The sequence below is a fragment of the Propithecus coquereli genome, unplaced genomic scaffold (genome assembly GCF_000956105.1).
Source record: "Propithecus coquereli isolate 6110/MARCELLA unplaced genomic scaffold, Pcoq_1.0 Scaffold10, whole genome shotgun sequence".
Taxonomy (NCBI): domain Eukaryota; kingdom Metazoa; phylum Chordata; class Mammalia; order Primates; family Indriidae; genus Propithecus; species Propithecus coquereli.
This window is the reverse complement of record NW_012133858.1, coordinates 19556223-19573082: the sequence shown is the minus strand read 5'-3', so window position 1 is coordinate 19573082 and position 16860 is coordinate 19556223. Positions and strand designations below refer to the sequence as shown.

Sequence of the window (16860 nt, the reverse complement as noted above, 5' to 3'; positions counted from 1 at the left end):
TTCTTTCTATTTTTAGTAGAGACGGGGTCTCGCTCTTGCTCAGGCTGGTTTCAAACTCCTGAGCTCAAACAATCCGCCCGCCTCAGCCTCCCAGAGTGCTTAGGATTACAGGAGTGAGCCACCGCGCCCGGCCTCATTTTAACTTTTAACAGCACAAGTATATAAAGCAGCTTGACATTTATAATTCAAATATTAGCTGTCATCAAATTTACCACGGTACCATTTTATATTCTCACTAGCAATATACAAGGGATAGTTTCTCCACATACTCACCAGCACTTGGTACTGGTATTATTTTTTATTTTAGCCATTCTAATAAATGTGGTATGGTATTTCATTGTGGTTCTCACTTGCGCTACCCTAATGGTAAATGATGCTTAACAGCTGTGCCTGCTTGCCACATATACATCCTTGGGAAATGTCTGTTCAAGTCTTTTGCCCATTTTTTAAGTGGATTATTTCTAAGTAGATTATTTTCTTAGTGTTTCGAAAGCTTTTTATACATTCTGGATTCAAGTCCTTTGTCAGATATTTGATTTGAAATACTTTCTCCCATTTTATGGCATATTTTTATCCTCTAAATAGGGCCATTCACAAAGCAAAGTTCGTAATTTTGATAAAGTCTAATTGACTGATTTTTTTCTTTTATAGATTATGCTTTTAGTGTCATGTCTAAGAACTCTTCTTCTAACCCTGGGTCATGAAGATTTTCTCCTACATTTTCTCCTAAAAGTTTTATAGTTTTACATTTTACATTTAGATCTACCATGCATTTTGAGTTAATCTTTGTAGAAAGTGTAAAGTTTAGGGAAAGATTCACTTTCTTTTTGCCATATACGTCCAATTATTCTAACAGCATTTGTTAAAAAGACTACCATTTCTCCTTCAAATTATTTTGCACCTATGTCAAAAATTTGGCTGTACTTGTGTGAGTCTATTTCTGGACTCTATTATTCCATTCCAATGATCTATTTGTTTTTGTCTATCCCTGCACTAATACCACTAACCTGATTACGATGGCTACAAAAGAAGTCTTAAAATAGGTACTCTGATACCTCCAAATTTATTCTTCCTTTTTAAAATTGTTTTAGCTATTCTGATTCTTTTGCCTTTCCAAGTGAACTAAGTTCAAGTGTTAGAAGAATATTATAAACATCTTTTGATGTTTTGGAAGCATCAGAAAAGGAAAACTTGGTATGCCATCCATTAGTAGGCTTACATGAGAAAGGCATATTAGCACTAAAAGGAAACTAGAATATTCAGATTTTCTTTCAGTCATTCTTTCAACAAATAACTTACCAAGCACCTCCTATGTACAAGACTATTCCAGATGCTGGGAACAAAAATATGCCAATTCCTATGTGTATAACACACTATTTCATTTTCTTCATCTCTAAAATGCCTTAGTGACAGTTTTCACCGAATCCTATTAACAGAAAAGTAAATAGACTTAATTTTAAAAACCTCTGATTGCATGAGTTTTGTTCCTTTGACTGTATATAACAATGTCATGTTCCACCACCTCCTGAGTAATAGGTTACTTCCTGTACTGGAAAATACCAAATGCAAAGGCTCTTTAAAAAGATTCAAATGAGAGTTGGCAGGCAAGCCTTCACCCCCATCCCCAGGTTTACTGTGAGCACTGCAGCAGCATTATCAAATGCCTGTAACTACGGCAGGGACTGAGGGCTCCTGTACTGCCTTTGCCTTTAGAACAAGGCTCTCAGTATGATTTTATCGTGACAATGACAAATCCTCATAAAAGTGGTTGAAATAGCAGGGCAAAGGCAATATAACAACCTAAACATTTGTACCCCTGTAATATTCTGAAATTTAAAAAAATATATTTTAAAAAAGTGGTTGAAATAGCACTAATCCTCAAAATTTTCATGTACTAATAAAATATGGAGTAAGAATCCTCACAGTAAGTGTCTGGAGAAGTCTATGTTGTTGATCTAAGAGAATCGAAACTTGCCACTTGCAAGCAACACACTTTCCAAGTCACATCTGATTTCCGCTATTCTTTCCCAAACGTTTTTCCAAACTGTCAATGTTGTCATATCTTTACTCACTGCCTATATCAGGAAAATGAAAGATCAGATGGAAACACGAGGACCTTGATGCAGGATCCTCTCTTTTGAAGGAAACATAGTCCCACTTCATATTTGCACCCAGCTCCTTCGGGGATAGGTCTCGCGGAACAACAAGCAACAGATATTTAGCTGCTGGCAACAACTCTCACATGTTAACATTAAAAAAAAGACAAAAACCCACAAAGAGAAAAGAATTACTCCAACAAAACCGCTTTCTCTCATGGCCTCAATGTGCTAATACCTACATAGGTAGAATGTTCCCATAGTTGGAGGCCATAGTGAAGTACAGTGATTTCAAACATGGATTCTAGAAGACAGACAGAGGTTTGAATGCTGACTCTGCCAACCTTCAGCATGTTACCAGATGACTACTTGAAGTTTCAGTTTACTCATTTTCACAATGGTGTATGTCACATAGAGTTAAGAGGAATTAACAGGATAATGGAAAGTGTTTAGCAAAGTATTGGGTATACAATAAAACATTTAATACATATTAACTATATTACCCAAACTTATCTATCCAATAAAACTTAGGGCCTATCTCAACTATTTCCTCTTTCCTTTAGCTTTCCCTGACACTTTGAAGGTCAGGGGATTTATTTCCTTCCTCCTATGTCTTCCCCACAACCTACACCACTGCAGTAGGCCACTTCCAGTAAGAGCTCCTAGAGGGAACGCTGTCTTACTCTTGTTTGCCTCCCTGGCCCCTAGCACAGCCTAGAGCTTGGCACCTATCACTCAAATGTCAACTAAAATACCTCCCTGCTGCCTCATAGTCTGCATTAACATCATTTAATGCTGCATGATACACCACTAAGGAGATCTTAACCATTCCACTTCTGTTTAGATTCTCTAGATGTCTGGCTTTTTATTAATAGTATAATAAATAATTACATAATAGTTTATTTTTCTCTTTCTGGATTATTTAGGATAAACTCTATCAGTGGGATTACAAGATTAAAGAGTGTAGCTCCAATTATACGTCTAGCCAGTTTGCCCCAATTAACTTTATTACAGAATATGTACTCTAGTATTATTGCAAAAGAGAACTGCTATTAGCTCTATTACTTTCATTTCTATTTTGTTGACCAGGGGCCACGCTTTTCCCACCTACGCTGGGCCATTAGCAAGAAATAAAGGAAGCTAGAGCAATCTTCCTTGTTTATAGCCAAATCTCATGACTATGAGGTATTTGTAAAGGCAAACTGTTTACTTGAAGGTGACAAAAAAATTTGTACACATTAATTCATAACAAAGCAACATAGCATTTATTATGTGATAAATAATAATAGTAAATGCTATGCTGGTTTGTTATGAATTATTACATAATAAATGCTATGTTGGTGGTTTGTTATGAATTAATATGACACTGTTTTAAATGCTTTATAGCAATTAACTCTTTTAATCCTTGTAACAACCCTATGAGGTAGGTACTATTATCCCTGTTTTACAGCTGCGGAAACTGAGGCACACAGATGTTAAGTTGTAGCAGGGATCTGAACCAGACTCAAGTTGAGGCTCTTACTCACTATGTTATGTGCCTTTCAAAGAAAAAAACAAGTAAATAAATCACAACTGCACAAGATGATCTCAGATGTACCTTCATAAACAGTTCTCCTCTCTTCCCCAGCACGAGTACTGGATTAAAATAAACTCTCTGACTCTAACTAACCTCATTATAAGCAAATGGTAGTTTCCAAAGTCAGTCACAATTACATGATCAGAACAATACAATGTAAATAAAAAGTAAACTGTTTTACTTAATTGCAAAAATGCACATCCATAATTGTTTTCAAACCAAAGGGGAGCAGACGCTAGAGGACATATACATTACAGATTTACATTTAAACAAAAAATAAATGCTTTTTTTTTTTTTTTTTGAGACGGAGTGTCACTCTGTTGCCCTGGCTAGAGTGAGTGCCCTGGCTAGAGTGAGTGCCGTGGCGTCAGCCTAGCTCACAGCAACCTCAAACTCCTGGGCTCAAGCGATCCTCCCACTTCAGCCTCCCAAGGAGCTGGGACTACAGGTGTATTTCACTGCCTTATTGAGGGCTTACTGTGTTCTAAGCATTGTATTAGGTGCTAGGGACACGAGGGAGAACAAACAGACCCCATATCACCAATCAAGAAATATAAATTATTTAGCCTGCCACGGTGGCTCATGCGTGTAATCCTAGCACTTTGGAAGGCCGAAGCAGGAAGATCACTTGAGGCCAAGAGTTTGATACCACCCTGAGCAAGATAGTGAGATCCCGTCTCTACAAAATATAGACAAATTAGCTAGGCATAGAGGTGTATGCCTGTAGTCCCAGCTACTCAAGAGGGTGAGGTAGGAAGATCACTTGAGCCCAGGAGTTCAAATCTGCAGTGAGCTATGATCACACCAGTACACCCCAGCCTGGGCAAGAGAGCAAGACCCTGTCTCAAAAAAAAATAAAGAAACAAATTATTCCCAGATCTCAGATGTCCAAAAAAAAAAAACAACCAAAAAAGCAATATAAATAAATTTTAAGATACAACTATATATACCTTAATAAAAATAGAGATAAAATTCAATATGGGAAGGAGTGAAATGTAGACATATACTACCTGAACACTCAAGTGATTTTTAATATGCTACCAACAAGTACTCAGGAGAGCAAACTGGTAACATGTAACACTTGACATATTCTGAGTCTCCATAATTTTACTGTATGAAGAAAAATCTTCCAAAGAAAAAAATTATTTAAACCCAGGGGTTTATAGAGAACTAAATGCCTGATACAAGATTAATGACTAAACTATAGTAGATCAACACTCTAGCTCAGCACTGTCCAATAAAAATATAATGTAAACCACATAATGTAATTTAAATTTTTCTACTAGCCACATTTAAAAAGTAAAAGGTGAAATTAATTTTAATAATGTATTTTATTTAAGCCAATGTAAAAAGTATTATCTTTCTCACATATAATCAATATAATAAATTATTAATGAGATATTTTACAAATGAGGGCTTTTTTTTATACTAAGTCTTTAAAAACCTGTATGTATTTTAAACTTACAGCACATCTCAAATTGGACTGGCCACATTTCAAATGCTCAACAGCCACACGTGGCTAGTGGCTACTGTACTACACAGTATAGCCCCGTAGTTATCAAGTGAGTGTTCTTTTGCTTGTCCAGAGGACATGTGGCAATATCTGGAGACATTTTTGGTTGTTACCACTGGAGGGGTGCTGCTAGTTCTAGTGTGCAGAGGCCAGGGCTGCTGCCGAACATCCTACAATGCACAGGACAGTCCCCACAACAAAGAAGTATCTGGCCCGAAGTGTCAATAGTACAAAGGTAGCTCTAAATAGCTAACCATAGTTAGTACTTGATATAATCTGATCCAGAGGAATGTATTTTATGAGGCCATTTGTTTTTTATGTTATGATGCTTTCAATCCTTTTTAGAAGTAACTTTTTAAAGCTTGTCCTGAGATAAGATGAGGCACCTGTTTCTCTTTATTTCTTTAAAGGAACATGACAGACTGAAAGGCTCTCCACGGCCAGACAGCCCTGTCATACAGAACGGCATCTGCAGCAGATGATTCATTCCAAAGGGAAAAATACTGCTTGATTCAGGAGTTGAGAAAAAAATTAAACAAGGAACTTCTGCTGCCACTGATACCTTCCCTATGACCACGGGCTGGGAGATGCTGAGCATGCTTTATTCTGCCAGGATGATGGTGATGTGGCAGGAGTGGGGACACTGGGAGCTAAAAAGGGACAATGAAATTCAGACTCTGCCAAGGTTCATACAAAGACCAGGGAAACACATATTCAAATACGTGCACATCTGGTGAGGGAAACAAGAATAACTGATCCATAAGCACAGAGAGCTGCAGTCCTCCTCTGTGGCACTAACACCATCCTCACGTCTGTGATAATGAGTGTACCTATCACACACGGCCCCGCACATCTGGCTGCCCCATCTCATTTTAACAGGCTGCCAGAGTGGAATGTTTGCTAATAGGGCAAGCGCAGCTTTCCCCCTGCATCGAGGCCCCTGGGACAAGATACCAGGGACCAGAAATCATCCCTTGGGATAAACTGTCCAATCTCCTCCTGACGCAAGACAACAGCAAGGTAGCCTTCCTAAGCCTCAGCACTGAGGATTTATCCAAGTTGTTCCTTAACGCAGAGGTTGCAGGCATCAACTGGGAACACAGAGGTGCCTCTGAGCTTCCAAGGGGATTAAAGGCTGCAACACTCTTGTCTGGCACACCCCTCAAAGTATCACTGTGTCTAGGGCACAATCAGAATCAACAGGGCTCAGATCCCACAATATAGTCTTCCTCTCCTCTCCCTAATTCACAAGATCTTAAAACAAACACAGAATGGGCCACCCCTTCTTCTAAATCCCTCCAGCCCAAGAAAAGCTTTCCGCAGATGTCCCAGTCCCACAGCAGCCTTTGTGACAAACATCCAGAAAGACAAGCTTTTAAGGGGAACTGCTGTACCATCACATACAGTTCTCAAGACTCAGAATATTAAAAATTAAATGAAAAAGAAATTAAATGTTGCTTTTAAATTTAAAAAGAAATTAAAAAGCTGACATCCTCCCAAGACCAGCTGACTTCAGGCTTCCCTACCCTCCCTATCCCCAACAAGTTAAAGAAACCTACCAAGCACATTTCTTCTCCCAATCCTTACCACATCCTCTCCCCAGTAGGTTGTTGACATGATCCTGACCATTTTTTTTTTTTTTTTTTTGAGAAAGAGTCTTGCTCTGTCACCCAGGCTAGAGTGCAGTGGTGTCATCACAGCTCGCTGCAACCTCAAACTCCTGGCCTCAAGTGATCCTCCTGCCTCAGCCTCCCATGTAGCTGGGACTAAAGGCATGAGCCACCATGCCCAGCTAATTTTTCTATTTTTTGTAGAGACAGGGTCTTGCTCTTGCTCAGGCTGGTCTTGAACTCCTGAGGTCAAGCAATCCTCCCACCCTGGCCTCACAGAGTGCTAGGATTACAGGCATGAGCCACCACACCTGGCCTGACCTTGACTGTCTTGAGCTCTTCTCTTAAGAACTTGCAAATGGTAGCCAAGAGGGTCAGCAAAATTCTAGAACCCAGCTTATATGGGGAAGAAGCAAAATACAGAAGAAAGAGCCTACTATTCAAAGTCAGGGAACCTGCAAAACTCAGCCCTACCACTCAGCAGCTATGCTACACTGGGAAAATGAATTAACTTATACATTAGCTCATTCTTCTGAAGCTGTTGTGTTATTCTCAGGCAAGTGATCAGCTGGTAATATGATTCAGAAGGGTAAATACACAAAGCCAATGGATGTAACTTACCACCACCACCACCACCACGGTAAAACAGGTATTCTCCTGCAGTTCATAATCTAGCATTACCCCATGATCAGCAGGAATTTGAGGGCTTTCAGCTGTTTCATAAGATAAATTCCAAGGAATTTATTCAAAGTTCCTATTGTGTTGTGGGACTAAGATTAACTTTGTTAATACCATGATAAGGTTTCAAAGGATTAAACTGAAAATGAATCACAGAGGAAAAAAGGACTTATAGGAAACATTTGGAACCCAATCACTGAGGGGATAGAACAGACTTTATTCCGTAAGATCTAAGGCAGAGGTTCCCAGCACTGGCTACACACTGGAATCACCAGGGGAATGTTAAAATAATAACGATGCCTGGGTTCACCCTAGAGACTGATTTAACTGGGCTGGGACAAGGCCTCTATACATGTATTTTTTTAATGTTTTTCAAGTGGTTTTAATATGCAGCCTGGCCTGAAAATCATCGATTTAGATAGTGGAACTTGTAAATGTTGATCTTTTGCATTTGACAAAATCCCTTCAACAAGATTTTCAAGACTTACCTTAAAAAAAAAAAAAAGCCATAACATAATTTTCAAATAAAACTTCCTTCAGTGCCTAGTCCAATGTGTGCTGAATGCTCAGTACATGGCATGAGGGGTTCCACCACGTGACCACTGAATGGCAGAGCAGGCCGGAACTGCTGGCCACGGTGAGAAGCAAGCACGAAGATTAAGAGTTGGGCAGCTTGGCTATTTTCCACTGTGAGACACAACATTTAAGAACACTAAGTGACGGCTCAATGCCATACCTACATAATACTAACTAAAAGTAAACAGAAGGTTGTAAAGTTCATGGGATTCTTAACAAGTCAAACAACTATAACCATTTATCATTGACTTCTAAAAGCCTCAGTGTGCCTATTTCTGTGACACAGGGTAGACATCATAGAAACACTCAAATCCTTCTTGGCAAGATTCACTTTCAAAGCTCCAGTGTCAGGCACAGGTGTCAGCACCGTTGGCGTCTGCTGGCTGTTCCCCGCTCCTTTCCTAGTCCAACACACTGGTACACAGAGCAGGCAGAGAACCATCATGCTTCAAAGAGGAGCCAAGTGCTCTGTTCGGTGTCATCCAACTCCAGAAATAACATCACTGGGAGAAGCACCCAGCCCTAGCCCAGGCTGCCAAGTGAACTTCTCTCGTAGGCCTTACCTACAGGGAGGTAAGGCTGAACGGGAACCAGGCAGGACAACCTTTAAGGGTCCATCTATCATTTAAAGTATACACATTTATTTATAAAGTCAGTCTTGCTTTCTGCCTCCCTGAGCAGTCTTTGGTAAAAAGAAGTTTTCATCTGTTATCTAACAACAGTTAAGTTGATTCTTGAACAGCTTATTCAGAAAAGAATTAAATTATTAAAACATATATAACATCTAATTATCTAAATAGGCTAACTCCCTAAAAGGGGAAAGGGAGGGAAGGCACAGACAAATTTAATCTGCTAATTAGTGGACTTCAGCGTACCAAATTAACTTCACATTAGTCTCTCTAAGCTTAACATTGATAGCTTTGACCATTGCAAAGACTTCCGAAGGCGCTGTTTTCTGTCCCTGGCATTGATCTTTTTATTTTTAACTAAGAGAGAAGGAAAAATGGTGAGACATTAAAGAACGCATTAGCAGAAGGCCACCTAACTATGGAACCAAGATTTCACTGAAAAAGTTTTCATTAACCATTTGTAACTTCTAAGTTATCTTAATAAAATAAAGACTTAGGTACTTAAAACTGCTTTAAAAACAGGAAGCTAGTTCCAATACTTTTCTTCCCTTTTGACAGAAAGCTCCTTTAACTCATGCCAACAGGCTATATTTATTTCCCTTAAGCAGCATTTCCTAGGAAAGCAGCAGCAGTCTTCTTGCAGCCGGCAACGTAAGAGAACTCATGACCGAGGCAGCAGCCCAACCTCAGGAGCCCCATCGTGAGCTGCAGACGCAGTCACCAAGCCTGAGAGCCACCTGGGCTCTGCACCAATAGCAGCACTGTTGTTACCTTGGCCAGAGAGCTCCAGGCTGCTACTGGAGACCAACATCTGGCACCAGGCCAGATACTGTATCACACCCAGCAATGCCTAAGAGGCGTATTGAGCTTTATAAAACTTTATGGATGCCTACGGGGGCGGGGGGGGGGGGGGGGGGGGGGGGGGGGGGAAGGCAGGTGTTACTCATCTTAACACTGTCCAGAAAATCTGCTGAGTCACTGAGTATCAATAGAGAAAAATAATGCAAAGCTGCAAAATACTAATCTCCTTCATCCTGCTGTCCTTCATAACAGCAAAGTACACTCACCGGTAATATTCTTGACTCTGAAAACACAAGGGCATAGACAAATCCACATACCCTTAGTCTGTAAAGAAAAGCTTTCAGGGTCAAACTCTCTAAAAGTGTAATGTACTAAACTATTTTATGAAAATAACAGTTGTCTCTGGGTAGAGGGGTTAAGGGTGATTTATGTTTTCTATAATTTTGCTTCGTACATTCTCTATAATGAGTCCCTATTTCTTTCATAATAGTATGCCTTAGAATCATTTCTGGTAAGAGATTAGACCCACATCCTTGATCCCTAGGATATAACTTCAGCTCACCAAAATCACTAATTATGAAAACTCCAGCCAAGGTTAAAGGGTCAGCCCAACACAGACCTAAGGAAATACTAAATGAAAATCCCTGGATTTCATGAATACTTGCTTTGTTACCTTTCCTTGACGCAGAATATTCTAATTTAGTAGGAAGAAAATTCCACTAATGGTACATCTTAGAGAGAAGGGAAAAAATAATGCAATAATAATGGAGCATGAACTTTAGTTGACTTCTGCTTATTTTCCTTTCTTCCTCCTTTCCTACATTAGGCATGCTAGTGAAAAACAAGTCACCCTTAGCTTTGGCCTGAGAACATTAAGAAAACAAACCAGTACCGCAATAAAACAAAGTTTATGAAAGCATCTGAGAGCTTTGTCTTGCTTTTGCTTAAATATTACTTTAAAGCATCTAAAATCCAAACGCCTTGGCTTATTATTCAAGGACACACATAATCTGAAACTCACTGACTTATCCCTCTATATCGATGACTTCACACACTTTACGCTTAAAGCCAACAGGGCCTGGGTGTCCCTACCCACAGCTCTTTCTTCTGCCCGGCATGTTCTTCCTTTTTCCAAATTCTACCTATTCCCGAAGTCTCCTATCAAATGTTACCTCCCCCTGTAGTCTTTCCTGAGAGAGAAGCACTTTCTCCTTATTAACTTCCAGAGCACCTAAATTACAGTAATGTATGTATGGTACACGTTTGTGAGTTGAAGCTTCTATTGGAAGGCAGGCAGGCAGGCATCAATTTATCTTCACCTGCACCAGAACACTTGGTTCAGCACCGCACATGCGTTTCAGCAGGTGCTCAAATGCTTGCTGAATAAAAAAATGAATAAACATTGTATCTTAAAAAAACAAACCAGGGCTCATGGGGTCATATGATCCACATGTGCATAGATGAACACAATTACAAGGAAAGGTAGAACTGGAGACTATTATCCTAAGTGAAGTATCTCAGCAATGGAAAACCAAACACCACATGTTCTCACTAATAAGTGGGAACTAATAGATGGGTACATACAGGTGCAAAGTGATATAAAGGACATGAGAAACCCAGAAGGGGGAGGGCAGAAGGGGGGTGTGGGATAAGAACTCACCTATTGGGTACAATGAACACTATTCTGGTGACGGCACACCGAAAGCCCTGACTTAAGTATTATACAAGATATCCATGCAAACAAAATGCTTGTACCCCTTACTTAATATTTTGAAAGTAAATAAATAAACAAATAAAAAAGAATTATAACGAAAGGGGCTCTGCCTGAAGAATCCTGCCTCCAGCACAGTAACAGCGGTAAGGAGTGGCCAAGGTATAAATCTTCACGTTAGCTGAAATAATGCCAGCCTAACATCGGCCAAAGTTAGCACTTTAGCTCAAAGAACTAACAGCAACAGAAGGCACCACTATATTAACACTTCAGGATTAAAGGATGTCTGCTAAGCTTCAAATTATGTGTGGCCACAAAGCATTTCCTTTCTAGTCCCAAAGAAGGGGTAGGTGTGCAAATGCATTATTTCTACTCTAATTACCTCTAAGCATACCTGGGAAACTACAAATATTTCAAGATGTGACTGATTAGAGCAATCTTCCCAAAGAGTATTCCAAAAGAAAGACTTGGTCACAGTACTAAGAAACGAGCAAACTGTAGACTCTGCATCTTGGATTACAGAATGAGGAAAAAAAAGCCCTAAGCACTGGTCTGTTTAAAATCAGAACTTTATTCCTTGGTGCTTTGTTTATGACTTGTGTTTGACAGAGTTTCATGCTTCCATGTTAATTGGATCTATCAAAGCCTAACAGTGGTGAACGAAACCTTATTCTCCACTTAAGAGTCACAGATGTATCATCATCTTTTATTACTTAGAGGTACTGTGTTTTATTTCTGACGGGTAGTAGGCATACCTGGCATCTGGGAGGTCCTGTCCCAGATTTCCCCTCTAACAACTTATACAGAAATGATGGCTATGATGTTTTGACATGAAATTGCAATCTCTATCCAATTAGCTCCTTTAAAAAAAAGCTGTATGTTTATTTATATAGGCACTCTACTTCCCATCTACTTAAATTATCCATTTTTATACCATCTCAGACTGGAAAATTTTTTGTCGTGTTGCTAATTCCCTCTGTCAGCAAACTCATAACATATGAGACAAATTCAACATAAATATATCTGAGAAATTTTGTTTTTTGACAGGTAGTATTCAAGAAGATTCTAGATGGTATGTGAACTTATAAAAATACTTAATAGCTATGCATTCATTGTAATGTGTATACAAAAATAGGGTGAATAAAGCTATGTGGTTTGTGTGTGTTGTTCCCCTCCCCCTTAGGTCTAGGCTAAGTAAAGGAGAGAGTAGAATAAAAAAAATTTTAAGTTAAAAAAGTTCAGAGAGCATAAGGATATGGTTAAAAAAAAAAATCAGGAAAACAGTACTCAAATTTAAAAGTTTAGGAAATATGAAAGAATAATGAAAATAAAATTCAGGTGGACTCCTGAAATTTTATAAAAGTGATATTAGCAAGGTTTCAAGCACATGAAGGAAAACTGCTACTATGGTGACTAATGCCATCATTTAGGGAATAAAAGGCACCGCAGCTCTCCACCACATAGAGGAAAAGCTTGCTGCTGCTACCACACACCTTAATGTCAACTCTGCTCTAACAAGCTGGACAGGACCTTGTCCCCAGAAATTTCCCAGACCACAGCTCTACCTTTTCCTGCTCTGTAAGCCATCCTTGAGCAAGCCTGCTCACTCCCGTGGCTTAATCTACATGGACACACTAAAGGCTCCAAAAATTTTTTCCCACCCTACTTCTTGTCTATGCTATATCTACTGATAATTTTACCAGGATGAACTTCAACATGTTCAAAATCAAACTCATTCTTATCTCTCAAATCCTCTCCTTTTCTTCCCACAAATAGTTTTAAATTCTTACTACCAATCTCAGACACCCCAATGCCTCCCCTTCCAGAAATCCACTCAATCTCTCCTCTCTCTTCTATCCTCACTTCTATGCTTTCAAACAGACACCTGGCCTGTGTCTTGTGGACAGGCCCAGTGGCCTCCTGACTGCTCCCTGTATTTTCTCTCTCCTGTAGAGGTTTTTTTTCTGCATTGTTTCTATACTAATCTAAGATAAAGATCAAGTCTTAAAAGTCCCTTCTCAGTTCAACATCAGTAGCCATTAGACATGCAAATTAAAACCACAATGAGATACCAGACACACCTATAGTAAAAGCCAAAATAAAAATACTGGTAACACCAAATATTGGCAAGAATGCAGAAAAACTGGGTAATTGCTGACGAGAATGTAAAATGGTCCAGCCATTCTGGGAAAAGAGTATTATAGTTTCTTATAAAACCAAATAGGCACTTTTATCATATGACCTGGCAATTACAGTTCCAGGCATTTATCCAGAGAAACGAAAGCTTATGTTCACACAAAACACTGTACCTGAATGTTCAAAGCACCTTTATTTATAATTGCCACTAACTGCAAATAACCCATGTGTCCTTCAATGAATGAATGGTTAAACAAACTGTGGTATGGCCGTAACACGGAACACTCTTCAGCAATAAAAAGGAAAGAACTACTGATGAAAACAAATTAGGTGGATCTCAAGGGAATCAGGCTGAGTGAAAAAAGCAATCTCAAAAGGTTACATACTATTAGATTCCATTTATATAGCATTCTTCAAATAACAAAACTACAGAGATAGAGAAAAGATTAATGGTTGCCAGAGACTGGAAGACCAGGGGAGGTGGCTGTGGCTATAAAAGGGTAGCACGAGAGATCCTTGCGATAGGACTTTTGTATGTTGACTGTGGTAGTGGTCATACAAACCTACACATGTAAAAAACCTGCATAGAACACATGCGCACACACACACACAAATGAGCACATGTAAAACGGTGAAATCTTAACAAAGTCAATGGATTGTAACAATGTCAATCATGATCCTGCTGTGATATTGTAGTACGGTTGTACAAGATGTTACCATTGGGGGAAACTGGATGAAGTATATATAGGATCTCTCTATATTACTTTTTACAAATGCATGTAAATCTATAGTTTTCTCAAAATAAAAGTTAAAAAGAAAATCTCCTTATTAACTTCCAATAATTCCCCAATGCCCACAGTAAAAGATTCCTTAGCATGGCATGAAGAATTTTCCCTGACCTATATACTCCCCTTTATATATTTTACACCCTAGACAACTAGTTCTAAGAGCTAACATTTACTGAGCACTGGCCATGTGCCAGGCACCATTCTAAGTATTTTATATGTATTATCTCATTTATTCCTCAGTGATCCCATGAGTTAGGTACTGCTGTCAACACCATTTTATACATAAATCACTCAGGCACAAATGATGTAAGTAGCAAAGTCCCAACATGCCTTGTACTTTTTCTATACCTCTGGGTCTGTACTTCTATTGCTACACTAACAGTGTCTAGCACTCAGAAGATATTCAATAAATGTTTAATTAACACAAAGTCTAGACAAAAGGACACAAAGAAGTTACAAAACTGGCACCAAAAAAGTATTTGGCACTGATCACATTGAATCTATGTTTCTACAAAGTTAGGCCTGAATGGGAATGCATTCTACAATACACAGTAGGGGACAGAGAAGACTCAATTAGTGAGCAAATGTTGATTAATAAAGTAACAACTTTAACACACCAAAGAGGAACAGGTAATGTCAGCTGCAAAGTCCATTAACTTTTTCAAGTTTTCACATTAACAAATACATGAACACAAACCTGAACTTCCTAAACCTAGTCACCTCCACTGTGCCTTATTGGTTACTTTTGCAATTCAAGAAAAGGTATAATGCTTTTTTTTCTGAGGAAAAAGATATTTTCTCCAGGTGAAAATGTATCTTCATTATTTCCATTGGCAGAAACTAGATTATTATCTAAAGACTGCTTTACATTCATGAATTCACTTGAAAAAAACTTCCAGTCTCTCCAAAGGATTCGCCTTTTAAACAACAGACAGTGGAGACAGAAGAAAAAACCAATTTTGTTTAAGTACATGAATAAAGCTTAATAGTTCAAAATCCTTGTGTCCCCTCCCCCCCATAAGTTGTCTTCTCTTAAGCAAAGTCTTTTCAGAAGGCACAAAATGGAGTAAAAGTGAAACACAGGAGAATGCTAAGGATGAAATTGGTGGGAGGCTGAAAGCCAACCTCTCTTCCATTTATGCAGTGCTTAGTATGAACCAGTGATTCATAAGTAACCATAAATTCTCGACACTGATCTAAAGCCAATAAAGTGTAATAAAATTTTAAGTTATGCATCATATGAAAAAAGGTTTGGTCTAGTACAACAAGCAGATAAGAAAAGTGACGTGACTCTTAGGAAAGGAAACACTGACCGGTCGAGTTCTCTTGAACTTGGATTCCTCACGGTCTCTGTGCTGCCCGGAAGTGCTGGTTCTCTCCCTGACACTTCTATACCCAGGACTGGGGATAATATACTCTTTTCCTATGTCAATATCCTTCATCTTCTCTGAGTGGAGGTGCCAGGGCTCACAGACTCTTGGTTTCACTTCAGAATTTCTGAAATTAAAAATTCATCAAGAACAGATATTTCCTAAATTGTGCTTAATCATATGCTGAAGTGCTTTAAAATAGGAAAAAGGACAAAAGTATTAAAGTTTTCTACTGTTACAGCTATAAAAAGTTTTTCAAAAAATTTTCAAGTATTTTCAAAGACTTTCATTTTATTTAAAGAAAAAAATTCAGTATAATAGAATCAAAAAAAATTACCTTGTCCTACCTCTAAGGGAAAAAAAATTAGAAAAATAAACACGTTAGTAAAGAGACACCCACCCTCTTCTTCTAAGCTCAAATCCGATGTATAGAGTATGTACGTGGCTTTTCCTTTTTTTAAACACTTTTTGGAAACAATTTTAGTTTGTCCCAAGCATTACAAACTCCATAATTTTAAAGTAGACATCATTTCCCCTACTAAATTTTACTAAATGAAAACTTAAAAAACACTTATTCTACCAGTGATACATCCCATCTCTGCAGTTTTATAATTCACTAATAGGTCAGCTGATATTACTTTAAAGCTCCATAAAGTTACACAGCTCAAATACAAAACAATATTATAACTTAACTTCAAACACAAATTCCCCTTGGGGTACTGAAAAGGTTCTAAAATTAGATAGTGGTCATGGCCGCACAATGCTGTGCATATACTTAAGAAAACCCATTGAACTACACACTTTAAAAGGGTGAATTTTATGGTATATAAATTATATCTCAATAAAACTATTATTAAAAAGCAATAACAAAAACAAATGTCCCACCTTGTACTACTAAGTTTCTATCAAACTCTGCTCTAAACCACTACTTGCCTGGCTAACTGTAATCGAGATCCTGCATAAACTCTGGTCACTTTATCAAAAATAAACACATATATATCTCTGTAAAACATTTCCCCTGTTCTATGATCGTTCACGGCTTTCCAGACACAAGCTGAGAAAACACCTTTCATACCAGCCTCACTAGAAATTAAAGAAGTATAGCTTTGTTGCCTTTTGGATTCCATAAATCCCTAGCTATCACTGTGACTTAAAAGCACCACTTCTGCAGTGCAAAATACTAACAACCATAATTCATTTTTTAAGGTATCAGAAAAAAGAAGACGAACACTAATCCTTTAAATAAAAAGGACTAAATCCCCACAGAGACATGTTTCCAGCACAAAGAAAGCCTGACTTCTTGCCTTTCAGAATTCTGGTTCGAGTACCCTAAGTTGATAATGCTAAGTTACTTATCTTTAAAAAAAAAAAAAAAA

General features: G+C 38.4%; 1 protein-coding gene across 3 annotated transcripts in view; it reads right to left on the bottom strand.

Moving 5' to 3' along the window:
- ABCC5 (ATP-binding cassette, sub-family C (CFTR/MRP), member 5) overlaps nt 1-16860 on the bottom strand; it is a 78561-nt gene that overhangs the window by 59161 nt on the left and 2540 nt on the right. For all 3 annotated transcript variants that reach the window (XM_012641502.1, XM_012641508.1, XM_012641513.1), the window contains exon 2: nt 15428-15611. In XM_012641502.1, coding sequence (XP_012496956.1) covers nt 15428-15556 — 129 coding nt within the window. In that variant the 5' untranslated portion in view covers nt 15557-15611. The remainder of the gene's footprint in view (nt 1-15427; nt 15612-16860) is intronic.